This window comes from Mesoplodon bidens (genome assembly GCF_964165515.1).
Source record: "Mesoplodon bidens genome assembly, chromosome: 12".
Taxonomy (NCBI): domain Eukaryota; kingdom Metazoa; phylum Chordata; class Mammalia; order Artiodactyla; family Ziphiidae; genus Mesoplodon; species Mesoplodon bidens.
Genome location: NC_138168.1, coordinates 44308265 through 44331188, shown reverse-complemented (window position 1 = coordinate 44331188; position 22924 = coordinate 44308265). Strand labels below are relative to the sequence as shown.

Here is a 22924-nt window from a genome sequence, read left to right as displayed (position 1 = left end):
AAGCCTCTGCGTGCCGCGTGCCCTGGTGCGGCAGCCCACTCCCTGCGCGCAGCCCCGAAATCCCGGGTTTTGGTCTGCGCCTCCTCCACCTACCTTCCTTCGTCCCCGTCCCCCAACCCGCCGGACTGGGACGCCCGCCTGGCAGGAAGCGGCCCCTACGGGCTCCCGAACCCCCGGGTAAGTTGTCCAGCTGCGCCAAATGTGCGGCCCCCGCCCGCGGAGGCCCGGGGTAGGAGTAGGGATGCGGGGAAATGTGGCTCGAGGCGCTCCTGAATTCCGCCTGGCCGGTCCGGCCCGTCTCTCTGCACCTCCGCCCTGCTCAGCCCCTCTCCAAACTGTACGGTCTAGAGTGTGAGTACCCCCGACCCCCGCTGCCAGTGGTCCAGCTCCCTCTCCATCCTTCCAGACCGGTCCACCCCTCGCACATTATTTGTACTGGTGTTTCCAGGTTGGGTCCCCCCTCTCCCCACTTCGCCGAGGTCTTCCTCCTTCCCACCCCCTAAGAGAGACCTTTGCCCTTCTTGACGTTCCGTCCGCCCCCGTCCAGGTGCCTGCGGCGTTGATTTTCATCTCCTGCTTCGGCCCGGCCGCTGGGCTCGGGCAGGGACCGGTGAGGCGACCGAGCAGCGTGAGGGGGATCAGCCCAAGGATCGCCCCCAATGAGTGCCACCCACCTTCCCGAACTCCCCCGTGGGCAATTCTCCAGGAATCCCCGTGCCTTCTGATTCCTCCGGGTCCCAGCGTGAGAAAGCTCTCTCCAACACCCCTCAAGTTGCGTGGGGGCCCGAGCGAGGGAGAAGGGGACAAAGGGAGGCCTTGTCTCGGGAGATTCCTGGGAGAGCATGCAGGGATGGGGTGCGGCGTCGATGGGAGTGAGAGGAAGCTGGGAGGGGCGAACCCTGCTGGCCTGTGCCCCGCCCCCCAGTCCCCTAACCGTACTGTGGCCCACTGGAGCGGTGGCAAGTCACAAGGGAAGTATTTTGACCACAGTGAGTCAGAAATAGACCCAATTGTGTGTTACTCAGATGCAACATCCTGGGGCTGTTCCTTGCAGTATTTTGGTGGTGGGAAGTGGAACCTACGGGGTTAGAGACCATCTCCTCCCCGTGGTGAGGTAATGAGTAGTGCCAAGGAGGAGAACTTTGCCCCTGGAATAAGATGCACCCCACACCCAGCGTCGCACTGAGTCCCTCGAGGGTGCTGGACACAGGGAGGCTTGGGGTGAGATGGGGCAGTACATGTGCCTAGCAGCTGGGGTTGCCGGTGTTAGACCTGTCCCTGTCTGTAGTGCACGGAAAGCTCTCTTCCTGGGCACCCTGCCCTCTTCACATCCGAGAAATTCCCCGTGCCCTGCTACTAGGGCCTCGAGAAGGCAGGGTAAGAATTCCTGTCCCCTGGGCCCCAGAGATGGAGCAGGGCTTGGAGATCCCTGAGCAAGAAGGCTGAGCTGGAGGCTCCCTGGCTTTCCGCATGCCCTCTGTGCCCAGGACTGCTGATTTTTCATTTCCAAATTTGGCAAATTTCACTTGGAGTGGAAGGGATAGCAGTTGTCTCTGGAGCAGCTGGCAGAGAGGAGCGGAGCCAATCAGGGCTGGACCTGGAGCTCCCTGGGGATACCAGACTTTCTCCTCCTCCCCTGCCTTTTCCCTTCCTCCTTTCTCCAGCCTCTTCCCTTCTCTTCCTTCCTTCTCTCCAGCAGCCACGTGCCCCTGCCCCTCCCTGGGAGCCTCAGAGGTCTCCATGGCCTCACCCACCTCCACCAACCCAGCGCATGCCCACTTTGAGAGCGTCCTGCAGGCCCAGCTGTGCCAGGATGTGCTGAGCAGCTTCCAGGGGCTATGCAGGGCCCTGGGGCTGGAGCCTGGTGGGGGGCTGCCCCAGTACCACAAGATGAAGGCCCAGCTCAACTACTGGAGTGCCAAGTCGCTGTGGGCCAAGCTGGACAAGAGAGCAAGCCAGCCTGTCTACCAGCAGGGCCGGGCCTGCACCAGCACCAAGGTGGGTACGCGGTGCCTGGGATGGGGCTTGAAGAGTGGGGGGAGTCAGAGGAGGGGCCAGATGCCATGCCAATGCTGCCTTGTGTGTTCGCAGTGCCTGGTGGTGGGTGCCGGACCTTGTGGGCTGCGGGCTGCTGTGGAGCTGGCGATGCTTGGGGCCCGAGTGGTACTGGTGGAAAAGCGCACCAAGTTCTCTCGCCACAACGTGCTCCACCTCTGGCCCTTCACCATCCATGACCTTCGGGCACTCGGCGCCAAGAAGTTCTATGGGCGCTTCTGCACAGGCTCCCTGGACCACATCAGTGAGCACCGTGTGGTGGCCTGGAGGGGCGGGTGAGCCTGGGCCTAGAGACAGGCCAGTGGAGGGGGTCGGGGCCCGCTGCTGGGCTGGCCAAGAGGCAGGGTGGATAAGATTCACTTCAGCCAGGCGGCTTTCAGGACTCAGGGCCCTCACCTGTAAAATGGGCAGTTGGACTGAGTGATGTCTAAGACCTTCTCCGGCTCTGACCAGGTACACACTGGTGCTTGGGAAGGCTGGGGGGACCTGGGGTCCCTGTTCCTAATGTCCTCTCCCTTCCAGGCATCCGGCAACTTCAGCTGCTTTTGTTGAAAGTGGCATTACTGCTGGGGGTGGAAATTCACTGGGGTGTCACTTTCACTGGCCTTCAGCCCCCTCCCAGAAAGGGTAAGTACTTCTCTGCTCCTGAGGACCCCCAAGTATTTTTTTCCTTACCTACTTTCCATGGCTGTTGTGAAGGTGTAATTTGATAGATAGTGTGTCATTGCTTTCTAAACCATAAAGCCCTTTAAACGTTTATTTAATTATGTCACTGGATTGTCCTGGGAATACAGGGGCCCCTTCAGATTTCCACACCTTTGTGCCACTCACACCCTCTGCCCCAGGGAGTGGTTGGCGTGCCCAGCTCCAGCCCAGTCCCCCAGCCCAACTGGCCAACTATGAATTTGATGTCCTCATCTCTGCAGCTGGAGGTAAATTCGTCCCTGAAGGTGAGTGATCCCTTCCCTCGAAGAAGCCAACATCTTGAGCTCCTTGTGGGCCTTTCTAGGTTATTAACACCCGTTGTCCTCCTGCTACCACCCCCCTGTCCCCACCTCTAGGCTTCACAGTGCGGGAAATGCGCGGCAAACTGGCCATTGGCATCACGGCCAACTTTGTGAACAGGCGCACCGTGGAAGAGGCACAGGTGCCCGAGATCAGCGGCGTGGCCAGGATCTACAACCAGAGCTTCTTCCAGAGCCTGCTTAAAGCCACAGGTCAGGACCACCCTCACAGGGTTTGCCCTCCTCGTGCCTCACTGTGGCCTGCCTCCCACCTCTCCCTCTCAGACCTGTCCGCAGTCCAAGGAATCCCGTACTTTTCCATCTTTGTGGTCTTGGCAGCAAAGAACTTGAGGCCCCAGGGATTCAGCAGCCATAGCCCCACTCGGCCACCCAGCATGATGAGTCTTAGAAATCTCTCACAAAATGCGTGGGATTTTGCTTTGTGCTTCTTTACATATGCTTTAATATAAAAATGCTATATAGGGCTTCCCTGGTGGCGCAGTGGTTGAGAGTCCGCCTGCCGATGCAGGGGACACGGGTTCGTGCCCCGGTCCGGGAGGATCCCACATGCCGCGGAGCGGCTGGGCCCATGAGCCATGGCCGCTGAGCCTGTGTGTCCAGAGCCTGTGCTCCGCAACGGGAGAGGCCACAACAGTGAGAGGCCCGCGTACCGAAAAAAAAAAAAAAAAAAAAAAATGCTATATAACCTGCTGTATAAAAAACAAATAAAATAAAATTCAAAAATTAAAAAAACCCAAACCAAAACAAAACAAAACGCTGTATATTCAAAATGAAAGTGGTACTTCCAGAAGATGCCCTATGCTTACTTTGGCTTCACACTGCCACGCCCCCTGGAGTGTGCACATCCCGGTCGGAGAAGCCAGGCTGTCCTCTGCAAGCCTGTGGACTATGTGGTGCACATCTCCCAGCTGCCACCCCACCCAAGTTTCTCACTTTGCTCCACACCTTTTGGCCTCCTGGGCCTGGGACAGATGGTTCACTGTGCCACCAGAACTCACGGGCCCCCCTGTGTGTGTGGATAGAGGTGCCGCTGCAGGCTGAGCTGTGATCCCAGCTCTCAGAGGTCAAGCATGGCTGGGGTATTGGAGAGGTGACACATGATGAGGAGGCACATCCCTTGTACCATGCCCTGTCCCCACAGGCATTGATCTGGAGAACATCGTGTACTACAAGGATGACACCCACTACTTTGTGATGACAGCCAAGAAGCAGTGCCTGCTACGGCTGGGGGTGCTGCGTCAGGTGGGGCCTGGGCCCAGGCAGGGAGGGGCTGGGTGGTGGGCCCTGGGAGGTAGGGGCCAGGCCTGGACACAGTCTCTCCCTGGGTGTGGAGGGAGTCCATCCTCTCTGCGATGGCACTTCCTCCACCTCGATAAGCTCTTCTCCCCTGGGACTTACGTGGCAACCTGAATCATATTCTGGGCTAAACACCTTATACCAGCCACGGAACTACATAATGTAAGCTCCATGAGGGCAGGAGTTTTGTCCGTCTCTTGTTTACTGATGATTCCCAGTGCCTAGAATGGTGCCTGCTATGTAGTAAGCACCCTGAAAGTATTTGCTGAATGCACTAGTTGAACACCTGCTATGTGATAGGTACTTTGTTGAGAGCTTTATGTTCATTTTCTCACCTAATCCACACGAGTACCTTGAGAAGTTAGGTATGTTATCTCTAAATGATGGGGAAACAGGCTCTGAGAAGTTCAGTGACTTGTCCAAAGCAGGTGTATGGTAACAGTAATGATACTGGGCCTTGGAGGCAGGGTGGGACCTGGGACCCCCAGCGAGCGGCAGGCTGAGAGTTGAGGACGGGGCTCGAGTGTGGGAGGCTGGACGTTCAAATTCTCCCAGCTCAGCCTTCAACTGCTGTGTAGTCTGGGGAAGCCTGTTCCTGGGGCCTCAAGATGTGTCCCTTTTATACCTAAGGGGATGTGATGGCCTAAGTGACCCTGCTGGTTCTGATCTGTTGGCCACATAGGACTGGCCGGAGACCGACCGGCTGCTGAGCAGCGCCAATGTGGCGCCCGAGGCTTTGCAGCGCTTTGCTCGGGCAGCTGCTGACTTCGCCACCCACGGCAAGCTTGGGAAGCTGGAGTTTGCCCAGGATGCCCACGGGCGGCCCGACGTCTCTGCCTTTGACTTCACAAGCATGATGCGGGCAGAGAGCTCTGCTCGGGTTCAGGAGAAGCATGGCGCCCGCCTGCTGCTGGGGCTGGTTGGGGACTGCCTGGTGGAGGTGAGGGGTCAGTGTTCCCTGATTGGGGAGGGTCTCTCTGGACCCCTTGTGAGGAGGCACAGGGGTTCCCTGGCTGGGGGAGGAAGCAGCCTCGTGGGAAGGAGGGGGTATAAAAAGGTCTGCTGCTTGTAAGGAGGAGCAGAGGGTGGCTAGGTGTGTCAGGGCCCCCTCTGCTATGGCCCTGGGGTCATCTGGGTGTGAACACCCTTGTTGGACTCTCCCTGAGCTGTTTCCTGTCCTGCCCCTGCAGCCCTTCTGGCCCCTGGGCACTGGAGTGGCCCGGGGCTTCTTGGCAGCCTTTGACGCCGCCTGGATGGTGAAGCGCTGGGCAGAGGGCGCTGGGCCCCTAGAGGTGTTGGCAGAGAGGTGAGGCCTGAGTTGGGGAGTTGGGGGGCGGGGTGGGGGCAGGGCTGGGTATAGGACAAGAGTCAGGAGTAGGGTCGGGGATGCTGGCTGAGTAGATGGGGGCATAGGGAAAAGAGAACGAAGGAAAGGCCTGGCACTTCTGGAGGGGTGGGTGCTGATGGTGCCCTCCCACTTGCATCCAACCCCGCCCTCATCTCCCCAGAGAGAGCTTGTACCAGCTCCTGTCACAGACATCCCCAGAAAACATGCACCGCAATGTGGCCCAGTATGGGCTGGACCCAGCCTCCCGCTATCCCAACCTGAACCTCCGGGCCGTGACCCCCAGTCAGGTCAGAACCCCTGGCACCGCCCGCCAAGACTTCCCAGGTCAGCTCCCGCACCGCAGGTCAGGCCTTCCCTCCTGTGGTCTGCCCAGTCCCTGCCCTGTGGGTGAGTCCCACCCAGGCAGCCCCTCCCCCGTGGACTGGGGGGACGGGGGTGTGTGTGTGTGTGGTCCGCCTGCCTGGAGACCTGAAAGGGGCTGCCTTAGGTACGAGACCTGTATGATGTGGAGGCTAAGGAGCCTGTGCGGAGAACGAGTGACAAGACAGACTCAGGAAAGCCGGCCACTGGTGAGCAGAGCTTCCTCCGGGGCCATGTCCAAAATAGTTACCAAGCGGTGGGGCACAAGCACCAATGATCAGAGCAGTGGTAGATGCTGGCGGCAGGGAGCAGGGTGCTGGAGCACTGCTGGGTGGTGGGGATGTTTGGGGCCTCCTGGGGAGTGCAGGGCAGTGGAGTGCTCAGCAGCAGCCACTTGCCAACTTGTGCGGCATGTTTCAGCACGTTAGCCCCTGTAATGCAGCAGCTGGACGGCGGCCGAGCTGCACTGTTCTCGGCTGTTCTGCCCCTTCCCGCCTTGCAGACCCCAAACCTGCCTCTCCTTTTAGTCTCTGGGCCTCCCTTGCCCCTCAGCTCATAGCCTGCTGCCCTCTCTGTGGCCAGCAGTGGTTTCACTCTATTCATTCCCCTACTTTATTGCCAGAAAGATTTTTTCAAATGAGAAAACTGGGATGAAGGAGGTGCTGCTGACAGTGAGTGTTAGGCTGGTGCCCAGTAGGCGTGGATCCCTGCTTCCCCCTCCCATATAGACCCCGCACCCAGCAGCTGGGCTCTCTCTGCGGGCCCCGGTGCCTTCAGTACAGCGCAGCTTCCTCTCCCAGGGTCGGTGGCCACCCAGGAGGAGCTTCTACACTGGTGCCAGGAGCAGACGGCTGGGTACCCAGGGGTCCATGTCACCGACCTGTCTTCCTCCTGGGCGGATGGGCTGGCCCTGTGTGCCCTCGTGCACCGGCTGCAGCCCGCCCTGCTGTGAGTCAGATATTGGGCTTGGGGGTCCCTGATAGCCCCTCCCTCTCCAGGCAGTATGGAATGGTGGGCGATCACTGTGTAGGAGTTAGCACACCCAGCTGCGTCCCAGGCCACCCCTTGCTAATAATCCTGCTCTAGTCACTTCGCTTCCCTAGAGATAGATTTCCCGCCTGACTCTGCCTGCCCATGAGAATCAAATGCATTCAATACGGAGAGCTTTGTGAGTGGTAGAAGCCCCCCAAGGCCAGATGCTGTTGTCATGGGGGCGGGCGGGTATGTAGCACAGAGAATAAAAACCCTTTATGCCCTCTCTTCCCTTTCCCGATGTCCCTCCCCTCCTGCTCTCTCCCCCTTCCATGGGGCAAGTTCTGGTCTCCCACTGGCCTTTCTCCCTGATGCCCCACAGGGAACCCTCAGAGCTGCAGGGAGTCGGGGCTCTGGAAGCGACTTCTTGGGCGCTGAAGATGGCAGAGCATGAGCTGGGCATCACGCCCGTGTTGTCCGCACAGGCAATGGTGGCAGGGAATGACCCACTGGGCCTCATTGCCTACCTCAGCCACTTCCATAGTGCCTTCAAGAGCACACCTCACAACCCAGGTGACCCGGAGGCGGGTAGGATGGGGCGGGGTGAAGAGGGAGGGGGTGGGGGGAGGGAGAGAGAGAGAGAGTGTGTGTGTGTGTGTGTGTGCGTGTGTGTGTGCGTGCGTGCGTGCGCGCGCCCACCCTCTAAGGGACAGCCTGGGAGAGGTATCCTTTATCCTTCTGGGCTGGCACATAGCTGTCTGTTCTGCGGGTACAGTATCGGTCCCCTATCTACCCTGATTCTCCCAGCAGGCCCAGTCAGCCAAGGCTCCCCGGGCACTGCCAGCGCTGTACTGTTCCTTGGCAAACTGCAGAGGACCCTGCAACGGACCCGGGCCCAGGTGGGGAGTTTGGGTGGGGTTGGCCTGGGCAGTGGGTTCCTTGTGGGGATCCCTGGGGTGATGAGGAGGATGTTCAGAATGGGGGAAGGGGAAAACTGGGGGCTCAGAACATAGGACTTCTTGCAGGGAAACGGGGAGGATGCTGGTGGCAAGAAGCCTCGTGTGGAGGTAAATGCACGCAAGGGCCGGACAGTCCCTTCCCTGAGGTACTCTTTCCCATATCCTGTCCCCCCAGGCCTCGCTCGCCACCCCAGCTCCTTGTAACCACCCCCATCCAGTCTCGCTTCCTAGTCTCACTCCCTTTCCCTTTCAGTCCTTTCTATTCATCTGTACACATGGACTCCCCAGCTGATCCTGCCCCTCTACCTCTGGGCCTGAGCACTTACCTTTTTAGGTAGAGGCTGAGACCCCAAGTACCGAGGAGCCACCTGCCCCAGAGCCTGATGTACCAGTGACACCCCCATCCCAATACCAGGAGGTGAGAACAGGGGCCCTGTCTGCAGGCAGAGGCCTTGGAAGGGCAGGGAGGGGAAGGGAAAAACTTGGCAGCTGCCTTGGACTCCAGCTGACCTGCGGCCTGGGGGTTGGTGCAGGCCAGTGCCGAGGATCTGTGTGCACTGTGTGGGGAACACCTCTATATCCTGGAACGCCTCTGTGCCAATGGCCGTTTCTTCCACCGGAGCTGCTTCCGTTGCCATATCTGTGAGGCCACATTATGGCCAAGTGGCTACGGGCAGCACCCAGGAGATGGTGAGTGGGCCTGGGAGGCATTCAGAGGGACTCCGGGTCTGGCCCTGCTTGGGGGGGCCAGGAGCTTGAAGGTGGAGGGGAACCGGGGTGCTGGGCATGAGGTAGAAACAGGCTGAAGATGACACTTTCTTCTCCTGAGCTCCGTCTCCTCTGTCCCCTCCGAAGCCCCAAATGTGGGGTTCTGAGAAGCCAGGAGGCTGGTAGAAATTTATCAGCCAATGCAGAGGCCTGTCACCCCCACCTTCCCTGATAAACTGAACATCTGGTCACCGGGCTGCCTACATCTGATGGCTCCTCCCCTCTCCCGCCTTCCCAGGACATTTTTACTGCCTCCAGCACCTGCCCCAGCCAGGCCACAAAGAGGATAGCAGCGACAGAGGCCCCGAGAGTCAGGTAAAAGCTGTGGAAGTGGGGGCTGGGAAAGAGGAAAGGGCTCTCTAAGCCCGAGACCTTGCTGGGGGTAACTGAATGTTTTCCACTAGAGTGTAAACTGCATGTTGGCAGGGATCTCTGTCCTGTCTTATTTGTTGATGAATCCCAAGTATCTAGAACACTGCCTGACACTGTTCAGTAGATGGCATAAGTGAATGAACGCCAGGGCCCACGTCTGTCTCAAGGGGCTGCCTCAGCCCACACTGGGCAGGTCACTGACCAGAGCATATGGTGGCTCTTCTAGGACCTTCCCACACACAGTGAGAGTAACATGCCATCACGCCCCTCGATTCCCGTGGTCCCCCAGGAGGGGACCAGTCCTGTCCCAAGCCAGCCCCCCCGTCGGCTGATCCGCCTCTCCAGCCCAGAACGCCAGCGGTTATCCTCCCTTCATCTCACCCCTGACCCGGAAATGGAGCCTCCACCCAAGCCCCCCCGAAGCTGCTCCGTCTTGGCCCGCCAGGCCCTAGAGGGAAGCTTTGTGCGCTGGGGAATGCCAGCCCAGAGCCCTCAAGGTAGCTGCTGGCCCAGGGTGGGGATGGGAGGGTGGTATTTGGATTCTTGGACAGGGATGTGGGGAATGGGGAGGGAGGTCCTGCAGATCTCAGCCCATGTCCACTTCGCTGCACAGTTCTTGTGGCCGTGGAGAAGGAGGAAGAAGCGAGTCCCTGCTCCAGTGACGAGGAAGCAGAGGAAGACGTGCCGTTGGACTCACACACGGAACATGTGAGTGGGAGGAACCTGGCCACCTATTCTGCCCAAGCCAGCACGCATCCACTAAACATACCCCGGCCCCTGCCTGGGAGAAACCCACAGGGCTCAGCCTCTTCTGAGCCCAGATGTCTCTGAATGTCTTCTCACGCAGTCTGACTCTTTCATGTCTCTAGGCCTCCACCTTTTCTATCAGAACTTATGCCACTTCCAGCCCAGGGTCTTTCTGGTCCCTTTCAAATGGAGCTTTCCCAACCCCTATCCACCTGACCCTGTCATAGGTTCTGCAGAACTTGGCTAAGAACTCAGGCACGATGAACAGTTACCCAACGTGGCGTCGGACTCTGCTGCGCCGTGCTAAGGAAGAGGAGATGAAGCGGTTCTGCAAGGCTCAGGTGCAGCCTAGGGGTTCCCGGAGGTTCTAATGGGATAAGAGTTCTGAGACTGGGTATCAGAGCTCCTCCGGGACTCTGTTCTTGAGCAATCCGCAGACTCCTGGGCCTTCTGTCTTGTACTCAGGCCATCCAACGGCGACAAAATGAGATCGAGGCCGCCCTGAGGGAGCTGGAGGCCAAGGGCACGGAGCTGGAGCTGGCTTTGAGGAGCCGGAGCAGTGAGTGAAGACGGGGAGGATAAGCGAGCCTAGGACACCTCTGCCTCCTGGCCCTGTGTTCCACCCCCAGCACCCCCAGACTACCCAGGCTGTGGCCCACAGCAGGTTCTGCTCCTCATGCCGTGATTCCTGTGACCCTGCTCAGAGGCCTGACTGGCCCCTCTTCTTCCTTCTTGTCAGATTCCCCTGAACAGCAAAAGGCACTATGGCTAGAACAGTTGCTACAGCTTGTTCAGAAGAAAAACAGCCTGGTGGCCGAGGAGGCTGAGCTCATGATCACGTAAGGGGTGTTGGAGTTGGGATGGAGGGGGCAATGGCGTGTGAGCCAGGCCCCACAGCCAGGTCTTCGGTCACCCTAGACACCTGTGCCTTTTCTATCCCTGCCCCCCACAGGGTGCAGGAGCTGAACTTGGAGGAGAAACAGTGGCAGCTGGACCAAGAACTGCGAACCTACATGAACCGGGAAGGTAGGTGGGATGTGGGGAGAGGCTGGTATTTGCACAAGCCTCGTGATCTCAGATACTGCCCAGGCAACAGTCCTCTAGTCTGAGGCTGAACTGCCTTCTGAATTGCTTCTTGAACTGGAGGAAGCCAGAGGATGGGGCTCCAGGCCCACATTCCGCGCCTTCAGTTCAATCACAGCCGCACAATTGGGCTTTTACACAAGATTCCTTTAAAAGTGGTGTTGCTGCTAAACAATGCTAGAAAACTGTTAGTGTTGATAAACCAAATTCAGAGTGGGAAACAGCTGGGGTTGTAGAAGTCACACAGGCCGGGATTAGGTTGTGCCTCTCCTGCCGCCCTCCCCGTTCTCTGTTCTCTAAGTAAATTTCACTTCCTCCCTTCAGAAACCCTGAAGACAGCTGCTGACCGGCAGGCTGAAGACCAGGTCCTGAGGAAGCTAGTGGACGTGGTGAACCAGCGAGATGCCCTCATCCGCTTCCAGGAGGAACGCAGGCTCAGCGAGCTGGCCTCGGGGCCAGGGCCCCAGGGCTAGAAGAGGGTAGGCTGCCTGTCTTCTCTGCAAGGAAGACTGCCTCACCCCAGGACAGTGCCACCCTGTTCATCGGGGCTGCCTGGGAGAGGCCTCGCTGTTTACAATAAAAAAGCTTCTGCTGTAGCAGGACTTTGGCTGCCTACAGGGGGGAGGTGGGGGAGTGTGCAGGGAGGGCCGCTGTGTAGGAGCCTGAAGGTCTACACTGTGACCATCACACCGACCCTTGGCCCCAATCACTGCCTCTACAGGGAAAAAGGCAGCGCGTGCCACCGAAGTGTCAGGCTTTATTGTTCCTCTGCTCTGTCCCCCTCCTGCTGCCCCAGGAGCAGGGTTGACTGGGACTCCGGGTCCAGGTCCTGGGCCTCCCTTGCCCTTCCCAGCACATGCTGGAGCTCGGCTCGGGCCCGACACAAGCCCTTGGCCTCCTGCACGTGGAAGAGATAGAATGCACCCGCCCCCAGCACCAGTCCTACGCTGGGGGTCCAGAGCAGTACAGCAACTTCCCTGATCTCTCCTCCAGCCGCCAGGGCACACAGCAACGCCAGGAGAAGCAGCCCTAGACCAATCACGTAGCCAGCGATGGTGGCCCACCAGCGACCTTGAGCCATGCCCTGGTCCAGTTCTGTCCAGGCCTCCCTTAGCACACTGATCAGCGGAGACCTCTCTGCTGGTCCTAGAACAAAGCGGGGCAGTGGGGAGGGAGAGTGAGGGTCTGAGGGAGGGATGGGGCTGCCCTGGGGGGAAGGGCCAAGGAAAAGGATGGGGCTGACTTACCATGGATAGGGCTGGGGTTGTGCTGCGGGGGGCTGTGTCTCACACATAGAGTAGCCATCAGTGCCTCATGATCGGAGAGGGGGCTGCCGCTGTGAGGCTCGTGGCCTGTAGTAGTTCTGAGTGTCTTACAGGAGATGTATAGCCCAGACACCGCCTAGAAAAAGAGCCAGAGAGAAATTTCTGAGAGGGCCTTTCCCAGAGAACCAGTTCCTGGCCATCCCATTCTCCAGCCGCCACTGATAAAAAAGACTAGACTAGTTGGACAAAGAATCAGCATAGGCTGATGAGCCATGAAGAGAGACAGAGGGTGAAGGCACGTTGCAGGGAGAGGCCTGACCTTATAAAGCACATAGTCGATGCGGATACCCAAGGGGAACTGCTCTAGCTCCTGCCGGTTGACGTAGCAGTTCTCCGGTACCATCGTACAGCCTTCTTCAGGGCCCTAGGTGAATAGTGGGCTTGAATGAGGATGCACGGGGAAGGAGGAGGGAGAGAGGCTGAGGGTGTAGGTGGGGAAATAATCAGGCAAGTCCTCACCTTGAAGTCCTGAGTCTCCAGATAGGCATCGTGCAGTCCCGTCCACTCCTTCAGCAGGCGGCAGCCCAGGTCCTTTGGGTGCAAGTTGAGGTCCCCACACAATAGAACCACATCAGCTTTCTTGGACGTGTGGCTGGGGGAACCAAGATGGTGAGGCAGGAACTCTTCCCTCATCAGCTCTGCCCTGAAAGTGGGGCCTTAGCCACCCCTCGGTTCCTGGACCCCATCCCACTTCCCCTGTCAAGCCCAGGCTCACACACTGGATGAACTGGGCCAGTTCCCAAGCTTGGGCCACACGATGTGCTAGGTAGATGTCCTTCTGTCGGTTGTACTCGGCATGGAGCTGAGCAAGATAGAGGAGATAATTGCAGATTAGACCGAGAGTCCCAAGGGCAGGAGTAAATCAAGCTTGCATGTGTCACTTGGCACGCTGCTTGGTAAAATATGTGTGAACCTTGCCTACTGGCCTTAGGAGATCCTGCTGCCATGCCTCACCCCAAGGCAGCCTGGCTAGAGGATGAGTCCCATCTCTCCCTCCCAGGACCAGGCCGCCTGTCCCAGCCTTAGGCACTGCTGGCCTCACTCACATGGGTCACGTAGGCGTTGAGCACCAATCCACCCAGACGGAGCACCAGCAGCCCCACGGCCTTCCCACAGAACCAGTCACCGTGGTGGATCTGTAGGCAGGAGGGGGCGGGAACTCAGGGCACTGCTACCCTCTTTCTGCCCATCCCCTGCAGCCCTAGGAAGGCCACCTCCTTTACCATGTGTTAGCAGGCAGTGGGGTTAGCAGCTCACCATGTAGGGGTAGCCATTGAGGGTGAAGACGTGCTGGGTGAATTCCTGGATTGGGTGTTTGGAGAAGACACAGAGACCACTGCCAATGATGCCACTGAAAAGCCAAGTCCTAGTCAGGAGCCACAAAAGCAGGGAGAGAAATACCCAACCCCCTTCCCCTCCCTCGTCTCCCAGCTCTTATCAGCTACTTTTTTCTCCCTCTGCTGCTGGTACCACCCCAGATCGAAGCTCAAAGCGACGGCGTTTACGTGGGCTGATAGGATGGCCTGATGATAAATCTGATGAGCTAAAGAGCTACATCTTCCTCATTCCACCTTCTCCCGCTCCCACACCCAGAGGAGAGGACGCTGGGGCAGAGGGAGGCGGGCGCAGGAAGCACGGGGAAGGGCTGGCAGGGCCAAGGGCCTCCAGCTCCGAGACCAGGCTTCGGGGCCAGTGGGCTTCTCACCTCCTGAAGTAGTGTGCTGCTGGGTAGGCGGGCAGCAGCTTCTGCCTCAGGTACTGGAAGTCCTGCTCGCTCCACACCTGAGGGGAGGGGTGACGATACCTGCCGGCCCTTCTCCCAGGGCGGGAGCCCCCGCCCGCGCCCCAGCCGCCCCCGCTCCCGCCGGGCTTCCACACCAGCTCCGCGCGGCCCCACCTCCTCCAGGAGAGCTAGGTCGAAGCTCTCCCTGTTCAGAAAGTCTCCCAGGCGCTTCACGCGGTCGGCCCGGTGCTTGCTCAGGTAGGGAATGCCCCTGAGGACGAAAAGCGCAGGGGAGGTGACGGCTGGGGCGCTCGGGGCAGCAACGGAGCTGGGGCCAGGTGCGGGCCCCGGAGGTAGGGGTTGCCCCGCACCCCGAGGGTGTAGGGCAGGGGAGCGCCGTGGCCTGGCTGTAAGAAAGGCCTCCTGCCTCTGGCGAGCGGAACGGCGGTCCCAGACCCGGGTCGGCGGGCGCACTCACCAGCAGTTGAGGTTAAAGACCCTCAGTCGCAGGGAGAAGTTCGGCTTCATGGCGGGGACGCTCGGCGGCGCGGGACGGCTCGGCCTCCGCAGCGACGGCCGCGTTGGAGACAGCGGCGGGCGGGCGGCCTTCCCCGCGGGGCACCGCGCACAGGTGGTCGCCCTGCTCCCGCTCTCCCGGGAAGTCCGCGGCCCCGAAATGCACGCGCCCGGGGACTGACTCCCGTTACCCGGGCAACCGGCCGGCTGACCCCAATCTGGCTGCGCGGCAACCCGGAAAGGTGATCTGCGGTGAAATCAGGCGCTGACTGGAGGCGACTACGGCGCTGGAGGACCCTGGGCTTGGGGTCCCAGAGGAGGTCCGGGGCGGGGGCAGCGGCGGCGAACCACGCTGACGCACGCGAGGCGTGGGGTCCCCGTTCCTTTTCTCCGAAGCTCTTCGCTGGTGGGGACCGCCCACGCGCGCTCTCCAGCCTCTCGGCCGCCTCCACAGCAACAGGCACAAAGTTGAGGAAAGGCCGGACCTTCGCCGACCGCCCCGCCCCCGGCCCCCTCCTTCCGGCGAGCGGTGGGGGCGGGGCCGAGAGGTTGCCCTGGCGACGCGCTATGTTTTTGACTCGAGGAGTCCCCGCGCGCAGCCATGGCGAGCGGCTCGCAGACGCCGCCCGAGCAGCAGCTGCAGGTGAAGGTAGTGGGGCTCTTCAAAAGCTCCAGCTTTCAAATTGCGAAGAGCGCCGCTGAGGTAACCGCCAAGAAACCACAAGGGCGGGAAGGCCCGTCCCGCTTCCGGGTCGTGCGCCTCCTGGTGGCGGGGGTCGAGGTTCAGGGAGGGGATGTCCCGGCCAGGGTGGGCTGTCTCTGGATGGATCTCTGCGTGCAGACGGCGAGGGCCGGTCCAGGCGGGAGTTACACTTCGAGAAGAGCTACCTTTAAAGGGAAATCCGAGCGAAGGAATCGTTCACAACCTTTTTGGGAATAAAGGTGATTCCTACCTCTACATTAACACACATTTTATCCCACGTTAATTTTTTTTTTTTTTTTGCGGCACGCGGGCCTTCCCACGTTAATTTTTAACAAATTATAGATTTTAAAACTTTGTGAAAAAAATGTTACCATATAACTAGCTGATTTTTTTTCACAAACTCCTTTCCCAAGTGATATTTGAAAACTATTCATTCGGGAAGGGTTTTTGTTGTTCTTCTTCTTCTTTAAAGTTTCTATAGCAGTCACTGCATTCCAATCGAATTACGTGCTTATGGGATTTCCTGACAAATGACCCACACGTGCTCTGGAGAATACAGACATTTCTTTGTAAACATGAAGAACAATGTAAAATGAAAAACACTTTAAGTAACTGGAAGAATTAGGCCAGGTCAGTAATGCCGCAGCATTCCTACACCCCGAATGCAGGAGAAATGTAGAAGTGTATAAAATGTTGAAATGTAAAATTCAGCACTTCTTTGGGGTTTGCTCCAGAAATGCTGTTGTAAGATTATGCCAACCTTCTCTCCTTCAAAACCCCACTAGACTCCAGGACAATGCCTTATTCATGTCTGTATCTCCCAAAGTAACCAGCTGGATACTTGACACAAAATGTTCCCAAATAGAATTAATCTTAAGAAATTCCTAACTTCTTACCTGCTCCAAGTCTACAGAGTTACAGTCTGAAATTAAATCAAGTCAGGAAATAGTGACTAATTTGTGAAATAGGTGAAGTTTACATCAAGATGAAGAGAACAAGTGATAAGAAGTCTGTGAAAATGATACATGGATCATTAACAGAAACAGAAATATGGACTGTGTTAGCGGGGCTGATAGGATCAGCAAAGTTATATGGCTCAAATTGTATTTAATAAGTGTGAGGGATTTTTTTTCTCTTGTTTTTCTTAGCTCCTTTTCTGAAGGCACATGTTTTCTCCACACTGTAGAGAAGATGTTGGCAATTCTTTTTTCTGTAAAGTCCACATATAAAATTATTAGGCCTTTGGAACCATAGGTTCTCAGTCATGACTACTCAACTCCGTCCTTGTGCAAAAGCAGCCACAGACAGTATGTAAATGAATGGTGGTTTTCCAATAAAACTTTTATTATGGACACTGAAATTGGACTTGCATATAATTTCACAGGACATGAAATGATTCTTCTTGTGATTCTTTTTCAACTGTTTAAAAATCTAAAAATTATTCTTAGTTCTCAAGTCTTACCAAAACAGGCAGCGGTCCAGCTTTGGCCTGCTGGCCACAGTCTGCCAACCCCTGTTGCAGAGGACACTAAGTCAAGCAAACAAGGTCTTTATTATATTAATAATGTTAATTTTCACTTTCTTAAGTTTTGCCTACTGTAGCTCTATTTGAATATGAAAATATATGAATGTAAATTCAGTTAGTTCTATGTTAATAAAGGATCCTTGAATATATTTCCAACATGATCACTTGTGAGCAATCCCTGATGCCTAATTAACTGAAAGATTTAGATTTATAAAGAGTATTACATAATGTAGTCCATTCTGGAACAAATTATGAAGAAAGCATGATTAAGTATGCTTAATTTGAAAACTATTGGGCTTATTAGTTATTCCAGATGGTCCCTCAGAAACAGCAGTCATCCTGCATGACTACCTCAGACAGAGCACAGATGCTGGAATCGAGAAAAATGACAAATCAGCTGTTGGTTGGGTAGAGCAGACTAAGAAGGAAATGGCCAGATTGCTGTTGCCCTCTTCTGCTACCCCTGGTCCCAAGGCAGGGTACACTCACATCCTGGCTTTCTCCCCCTTGGACTATCCACCCTGGATGAAGCACGCCAAGTCAGTGTCCCCTTAGACCACAATAGAAGTGGCCAGATGACACTTTTCCCTTGTTGGTCCATTTACTTCTCAGACCTGCTCAGAAAGGTGATGCCTAGCTGTTACTGCCTCAACTGCCTTCCCTTGCTTTAGGAGGAGGCAAAGTGTAACATAACAGGAACCAAAACTTTTTTTTTTTGACAGATGTTGTTAACCAGTAAGAATTTTCTCTGATTCATACAGACAAAACAAAATACATTATGTCAATACATGCTCAATGTCTAGACCAAAACACATTTAATATTTACTTCTCTTTTTCCCAAGGGGTATAACCACAACAATATCCTTTTGGTCACTCTCCATATGTCAGTGAGTTAAAGCAATAACATTTATTTTAGTTAAAAGTATCCAAAAAGGGGCTTCCCTGGTGGTGCAGTGGTTGAGAGTCTGCCTGCCGATGCAGGGGACATGGGTTCGTGCCCCGGTCCGGGAGGATCCCACATGCCGCGGAGCGGCTGGGCCCGTGAGCCATGGCCGCTAAGCCTGCGCGTCTGGAGCCTGTGCTCCGCAACGGGAGAGGCCACAACAGTGAGAGGCCCGCGTACCGCAAAAAAAAAAAAAAAAAAAAAAAAAAGTATCCATAGATCCACTGAGGTTTAGTAAGAGTTTAATTTAGGGAAAAACTGGTCCTAAAAGGAAATGGCAGGTCACAAAACTACTGGCATAAACTCACTTGTACATTTGTTTATGCAATTGCTATGTGTGGATGGTCCACTATGTACCAAATATTGAGGCCAGTGGGAAACTAAGACATAGTCTTTGCCCTCAAGGAGCTTATTCTCTTCAGATGAGAGACCAATTAGTATGGCCTGGGGAGGGACTTACTGGAGGTAAGCACAGGGGCCTCTGGGAGCTGGCAAGGGGCATCTAAGCCAGACTGTGGCTTGGGTATATGTTGCATAAAACTTCCTGAGGACCCCATAAAAACTGGGGGGAATGATTTTTACTTTAAAAGAGAACTTACTCTAAAATAATTATTCTATTTTGAAACCTAGAGTCTGAAGAGTAATTATCCATCCAAATTTGAAGACCCTATAATAGTTCCTGTTCAAGAATTTGCATGGGATCAATATCTACAGGAGAAAAAAAGGGTAAAGGATATTTGGGGTGTGGAAAATGAGCCAAGTTTTGCCTGATTTATTTACATATGCATTGGTTTGGAAAAACTGAAGCAGTAATTTTGATACAACTAGACTTTATTTCTCTAAATTATGTACTTTTCCTAAATTATTTCAGTCATTTCACCAAGCTGATTTTAAGAAAGAGTCAAACATTTACAGAATTTTCTTTTGGAAAGCATGTGATAAAGGTAAGTTTTAAACTCTCAGTGCTGCTATTTACTCTGCCAATGGCTACCCCTCTTTCCCGGCATATCACTTATTCATACTTCCTGTGACACCCGGGCACTCAGGTTACTGTGGCCTGGCACTCTTTTTGGCCCTAACTCTGGAAGGTTTCAGTGGTGTCCAGCACAGATATAGCAGGGGAGCATGTAGGGTTGCCTAGGGGAGCTCTGATGGTAGGCGCCAGCTTCCCACAGGGTAGCCGTGTCCTAATGGAAGCTTCCTTCTCTGCATTCTCCCCCCTAACAGTACCCTTGGAGAACTCCAGACCCTAAGGCTGGCAGAGCTCATCCAGGGATGGCAGATTGGTTTCCTCTTGGGTGCCATCCCTGATTAACTGGTAGTGCTGCCTGGAACATGTGGCATCCTGGCTCAGATACGGCTCACATTGGGGGGCAGACTAGAATGGGTACGCCTCCTGCTTGTCACCCTTGGCCCAGTCCTGTGGAGAGTCCCAGTCCTGGCTTCCCTGCCCAGCCCAATCTCTCAGTGGCTGAGGAGATCCCATTTCCCCTGACCGGAGCAGTTTTGATTGTCCTGTGCTAGATTGCACAAGGATGTCCTGTGATTTACCATGCAGATAGTGCTGCTTTACTTCACTCTCTGCTCAGTCACATGAACGGTGCAAGACTGAGTCAAGAATACCATATGTTAAGTCTCATACCATTTTCACAGCCACAGTACATTTTCATTATATAATTCAAACAGAACCATAACAAACACTTACCTATGGTGCTTATTATATGCCAGGCACTATTCTAATGACTTCTATAAATATTAACTCTAATCATTACAACAACTAGGGTGACCAGTGGTCCTGGTTTGCCTGGATCTGAGGGGTTTGCTGGAACGCATGAATTTCAGTGCTAAAGCTGGGACGGTCCTAGGCAAACCCAGACAGTTGGGCACCCTAACGTAAAACAATATGTTTTTCTTAATTTTTATCACCAAACTTCCTAAACTGCCTATCGTATCGTGCTCTCCACCTACAGGAGAGCCATGATTTCATGCTTCGTGGTTTGCACCCATTCCTCTTCCATATTCCCACCATACTCTGAAAGACTGGTGTGGATTCCATTCTGCAGTTTCTGACCCTTGTCAGCCTGGGTTGCTAACCTTGAGCTGTTTTGTGTTCTCTTCCTTCTGCTTTTCTCATGGGGCCTGAATGAGGCTTCCTAGGTCATCAATGCTGCTTCTTCCCACATATCCTTAACTCCTGTCTTTCCTTTCTTCCCTCTCCCTCCCTCACCTCCTGGATACTTGCCACCTTAACCTCTTCTTCCTCTTCAGGCCAGCTTTTTGTTCTCCTTTCACATAAGCATTGTCTTATGTTATACATAGTGCTTCTTAGCACATTTGAGGTTAGTGTGCACTGGCCTCAGTGCTTCAGTATAATGTAATGCCAACCATGAGGGATGGCTTCAGAGCCTTTGGGAAGGCCCTTTTTCCCCCTCCAAAAAAAGGCAACATCATACATCTTAGTGCTGGAAAGCCCTAGGGTCCAGCCTGCTATCTTGAGGCAGGCGATGAGGGCTCCTCATGTATAGAAGACACCCAGACAAGGCACGTAATTTTCAGCCTCCGAATAAAGTGTACCGGCTACTGCATTTCTCCTACCAGGCTAGCTAAAATATCCACAATTAAACTTTCCCTCCCCTTTTTAAAGTTTTGTGTCCTGTAAAATGTGAGAACCCTGATGAATTTCAACATTCCAGGGAGTACTGACCCATAGGCTCGGCGATTGACAGTTCAGCATGAACAAGTTTAGGAAGTGAGGAATCTGACGCGAGCTCCTCCTGAGAGAAGAGTGGGGAATGGAGCACGCTGGCAGCTGAAGGCAAACCGTTCCCCAAACCGGCGTTTCTCCAAGTGCAGTCTCCAGACCAGCCGCAGCAGCAGCGTCCCATGGGATGTTGTTAGAAATGCAGATTCTCAGGCCCCATCCCAGAATCAGAAACTTGGGGTGGGGCTCAGGAATCTGTAATTCTGACTGCCCACTAAAATTGGAGAACAGCTGTCCCAGATGATGCATGGCTTTGCCAGGACTGGCACCGGTCATAATCAACCAGATCTACTCAGAGGCCACATTACTCAGTGGCCACACACTGAGGTTTAGGAGGTTGGCTGGCAGTGCTGTATGGATGAAAACACCAATGCACTTCATTCTTAGGGGCTTAGGGCTTAAAAGCGTTAAGGAGGGACTTCCCTGGTGGTCCAGTGGTTAAGACTCCGCACTTCCCACTGCAGGGGGCGCAGGTTTGATCCCTGGTCGGGGAACTAAGATCCCGCATGCTGCGCAGCCAAAAAATAAATAAAGTACTTGAGTTTAAAAAAAAAAAATTGTTATGAAAGGTGAGTTCTCTTCCTCACGGCCCCTGGCGTGCCCCGCAACCTGCTGCTGGCCCTCAGGAGGCATTTCCTCACCTGGTCTGATTTCCCTCCATCAAAAAAGCGTTCTTTCCATCCTTCCCATTGAAAACCATGTCTTATTTAGGACACCAACTATGCATACAGTAAAATGTGCTTCAGAAATGAAGCTAAAAGACTGCATTTTGTTTTCAAATTAATATAACAAGTATGCTATGCACACAGACTTTTATTACCAGATTACCATCTATTTTCTAAGATCGTACCATTTTAAAGATCACTGTTAGGTCATTCTTTGATTTCAACACCGTCAGAGTCTTGAAAATGTTCTTAAATTCCCTTTGAGAACAAAATTCTGAAAGATGGCAAAAAATATATTTTTTAAAGATTCAGTCCTAGGGTTGATTCAAGCTCTGGCTTGGGGGTTTAGCTAAGTTCCCCCCATCCCTACCCCCACCCCCCACTACATTTTTTTGGTCCTTTTCCTTTACAGGAACTTAAGAATGAAATCTGGGAATATTCTTCCTATGTGATGTGTTTTATTAACGATCAGCTCCTGGGTGATGCACTTGATCTTCAGAAATGGGCCCACAAAGTATGGGATATAGTTGATTTTAAGCCTCCTGCACTTTATGAAGCACTTACTGTGGATTATTCTGCCAAATTCTTAAGAGACACGAAGGCAAGTTGCACTAATTTTTTAAAGGAAAATAGTAGAATCTTTGAGCATTTACATGGATTGACCATTAATTACTGATAACCTAGCAAAGGGAATATAAAAGAGTAAGAGACTAGGTTAAGTTCTCAATGACCTAATGATCCAGTTGCAGAGGATTCATGGCAGGGTTTGGCTTGGTGGTGTGTAAAGCAAGCCTATCTCACAGCAGGCAAATGGCACTGGGAGAAGATCATCCCTGTTCAAACATTTCTACTCCCCGCTAGAAGCTTATATGCATTAATTATCATCTATTAAAAAATATTAAGACCTTCTCTCAGAGAAGGTCAAGCCTATCCTTCATTCACCTTTAGCATGAAATTTTTTTTTTTTTTTTTGCTTTTTGAATTTTTTATTACTCAAAGAAGCTTCATTTTTTTATTTAGCTTTCTGACTCTGTGCTTGTGCTTTCAACACTTTCACAACGATTTTCTGCTCCTCAATGAGGAAAGCGCGCTTGATCCTGTCACGGACACATTTAGCACACATGGAACCACCATAGGCCCGGCTAACATGTTTTTTCGTTTTAGACAACCTCATAAGAACTTTAGGTCTCACAGCACGAACTCCTCGAAGTCGGCCTGGGCACACGCCACATGCGGATTTTGGTGCTTTCCCAACTTTCTTGGTATAAAGATAAACAATTCTATTACCAGGGGTTCGGGACAGTCTGGTTTTGTTAGAGGCTGTATTGTAGGACAGCCTACGACGGTACGTCAAACGCTGAACCATCCTGAATGCCTCTAGGTACCGTCCCCGGAAGAGGAAGCGAAATATTTTAATTAATACTTTCTAACACCTAAGTGACAGCTACTGCACTAGAGAATGGCAAGTTTGAGAAGGTGATGTTTTAAAGCATGACACATAGTTGGCAAGAGCAGGACTAGACAAGCTATGGCACTGGGGAGGTTTCCAATGGCAGAGGACAGTTAGGACGTGTGAGGTCCAGAGAGCAAGCGACAGCCATCAGGGTGGAATGGCAATACAGGTAAAAGTATGTAATTTTGCTCAGAAACCTTGTAGCCAACAGCTACCACATGCTGAAAATTATTTCATGCCCATGGTGGCCTGTGCCTACATAAAGACCCAGTGCTAGGATCTGAGTTGTGCAAAGGCAAAGACCTTGTCTCGTTCACCCTTGTTC

At 54.1% G+C, this 22924-nt stretch overlaps 4 protein-coding genes across 17 annotated transcripts in view; 2 read left to right on the top strand and 2 right to left on the bottom strand.

The window, feature by feature from the left end:
• The first annotated feature begins 13 nt into the window (after positions 1–13).
• MICAL1 (microtubule associated monooxygenase, calponin and LIM domain containing 1) lies at positions 14–11581 on the top strand. 12 transcript variants are annotated; one of them, XM_081250902.1, is made up of 25 exons: positions 14–177; positions 1700–1998; positions 2092–2299; positions 2578–2682; positions 2901–3005; positions 3117–3272; positions 4222–4322; positions 5059–5316; positions 5567–5682; positions 5885–6011; positions 6212–6293; positions 6885–7032; positions 7439–7644; positions 7864–7955; positions 8082–8123; positions 8350–8433; positions 8549–8705; positions 9022–9098; positions 9382–9652; positions 9769–9863; positions 10130–10243; positions 10368–10461; positions 10642–10741; positions 10855–10928; positions 11310–11581. In XM_081250902.1, exons 2-25 carry the CDS (start codon positions 1741–1743, stop codon positions 11456–11458), a joined length of 3219 nt encoding a protein of 1072 aa, XP_081107028.1. In that variant the 5' UTR covers positions 14–177; positions 1700–1740; the 3' UTR covers positions 11459–11581. The 12 variants fall into 12 exon arrangements, with proteins under 12 accessions (XP_081107028.1, XP_081107037.1, XP_081107038.1 ...); XM_081250911.1 differs by having other exon boundaries at positions 1697–1998; XM_081250912.1 differs by lacking the exon at positions 14–177 and adding an exon at positions 225–610 and having other exon boundaries at positions 1697–1998.
• A 142-nt stretch (positions 11582–11723) lies between these two features.
• SMPD2 (sphingomyelin phosphodiesterase 2) lies at positions 11724–15020 on the bottom strand. Its single transcript, XM_081250918.1, has 10 exons — positions 14512–15020; positions 14208–14304; positions 14016–14092; positions 13568–13661; positions 13357–13446; positions 13030–13112; positions 12770–12902; positions 12570–12674; positions 12233–12386; positions 11724–12131 (listed from the first exon to the last, which is right to left on the bottom strand). The coding sequence occupies exons 1-10, from the start codon at positions 14559–14561 to the stop codon at positions 11743–11745; spliced, it is 1272 nt and encodes a 423-aa protein (XP_081107044.1). The 5' UTR covers positions 14562–15020; the 3' UTR covers positions 11724–11742.
• Positions 15021–15133: 113 nt separating this feature from the next.
• Positions 15134–22924, top strand: part of PPIL6 (peptidylprolyl isomerase like 6) — a 35116-nt gene continuing 27325 nt past the window's right edge. For 2 of the 3 annotated variants that reach the window (XM_081250919.1, XM_081250920.1), the window contains exons 1-3: positions 15134–15252; positions 18351–18446; positions 21559–21747. In XM_081250919.1, the coding sequence (XP_081107045.1) occupies positions 15151–15252; positions 18351–18446; positions 21559–21747 (387 nt within the window). In that variant the 5' untranslated portion in view covers positions 15134–15150. Of the gene's footprint in view, positions 15253–18350; positions 18447–18609; positions 18665–21558; positions 21748–22924 lie in introns of those variants that run through there. The other variant, XM_081250921.1, reaches the window with a different exon arrangement.
• Positions 22125–22544, bottom strand: LOC308626334 (large ribosomal subunit protein eL34). Its single transcript, XM_081251229.1, has one exon. The coding sequence runs from the start codon at positions 22510–22512 to the stop codon at positions 22159–22161; it is 354 nt and encodes a 117-aa protein (XP_081107355.1). The 5' UTR covers positions 22513–22544; the 3' UTR covers positions 22125–22158.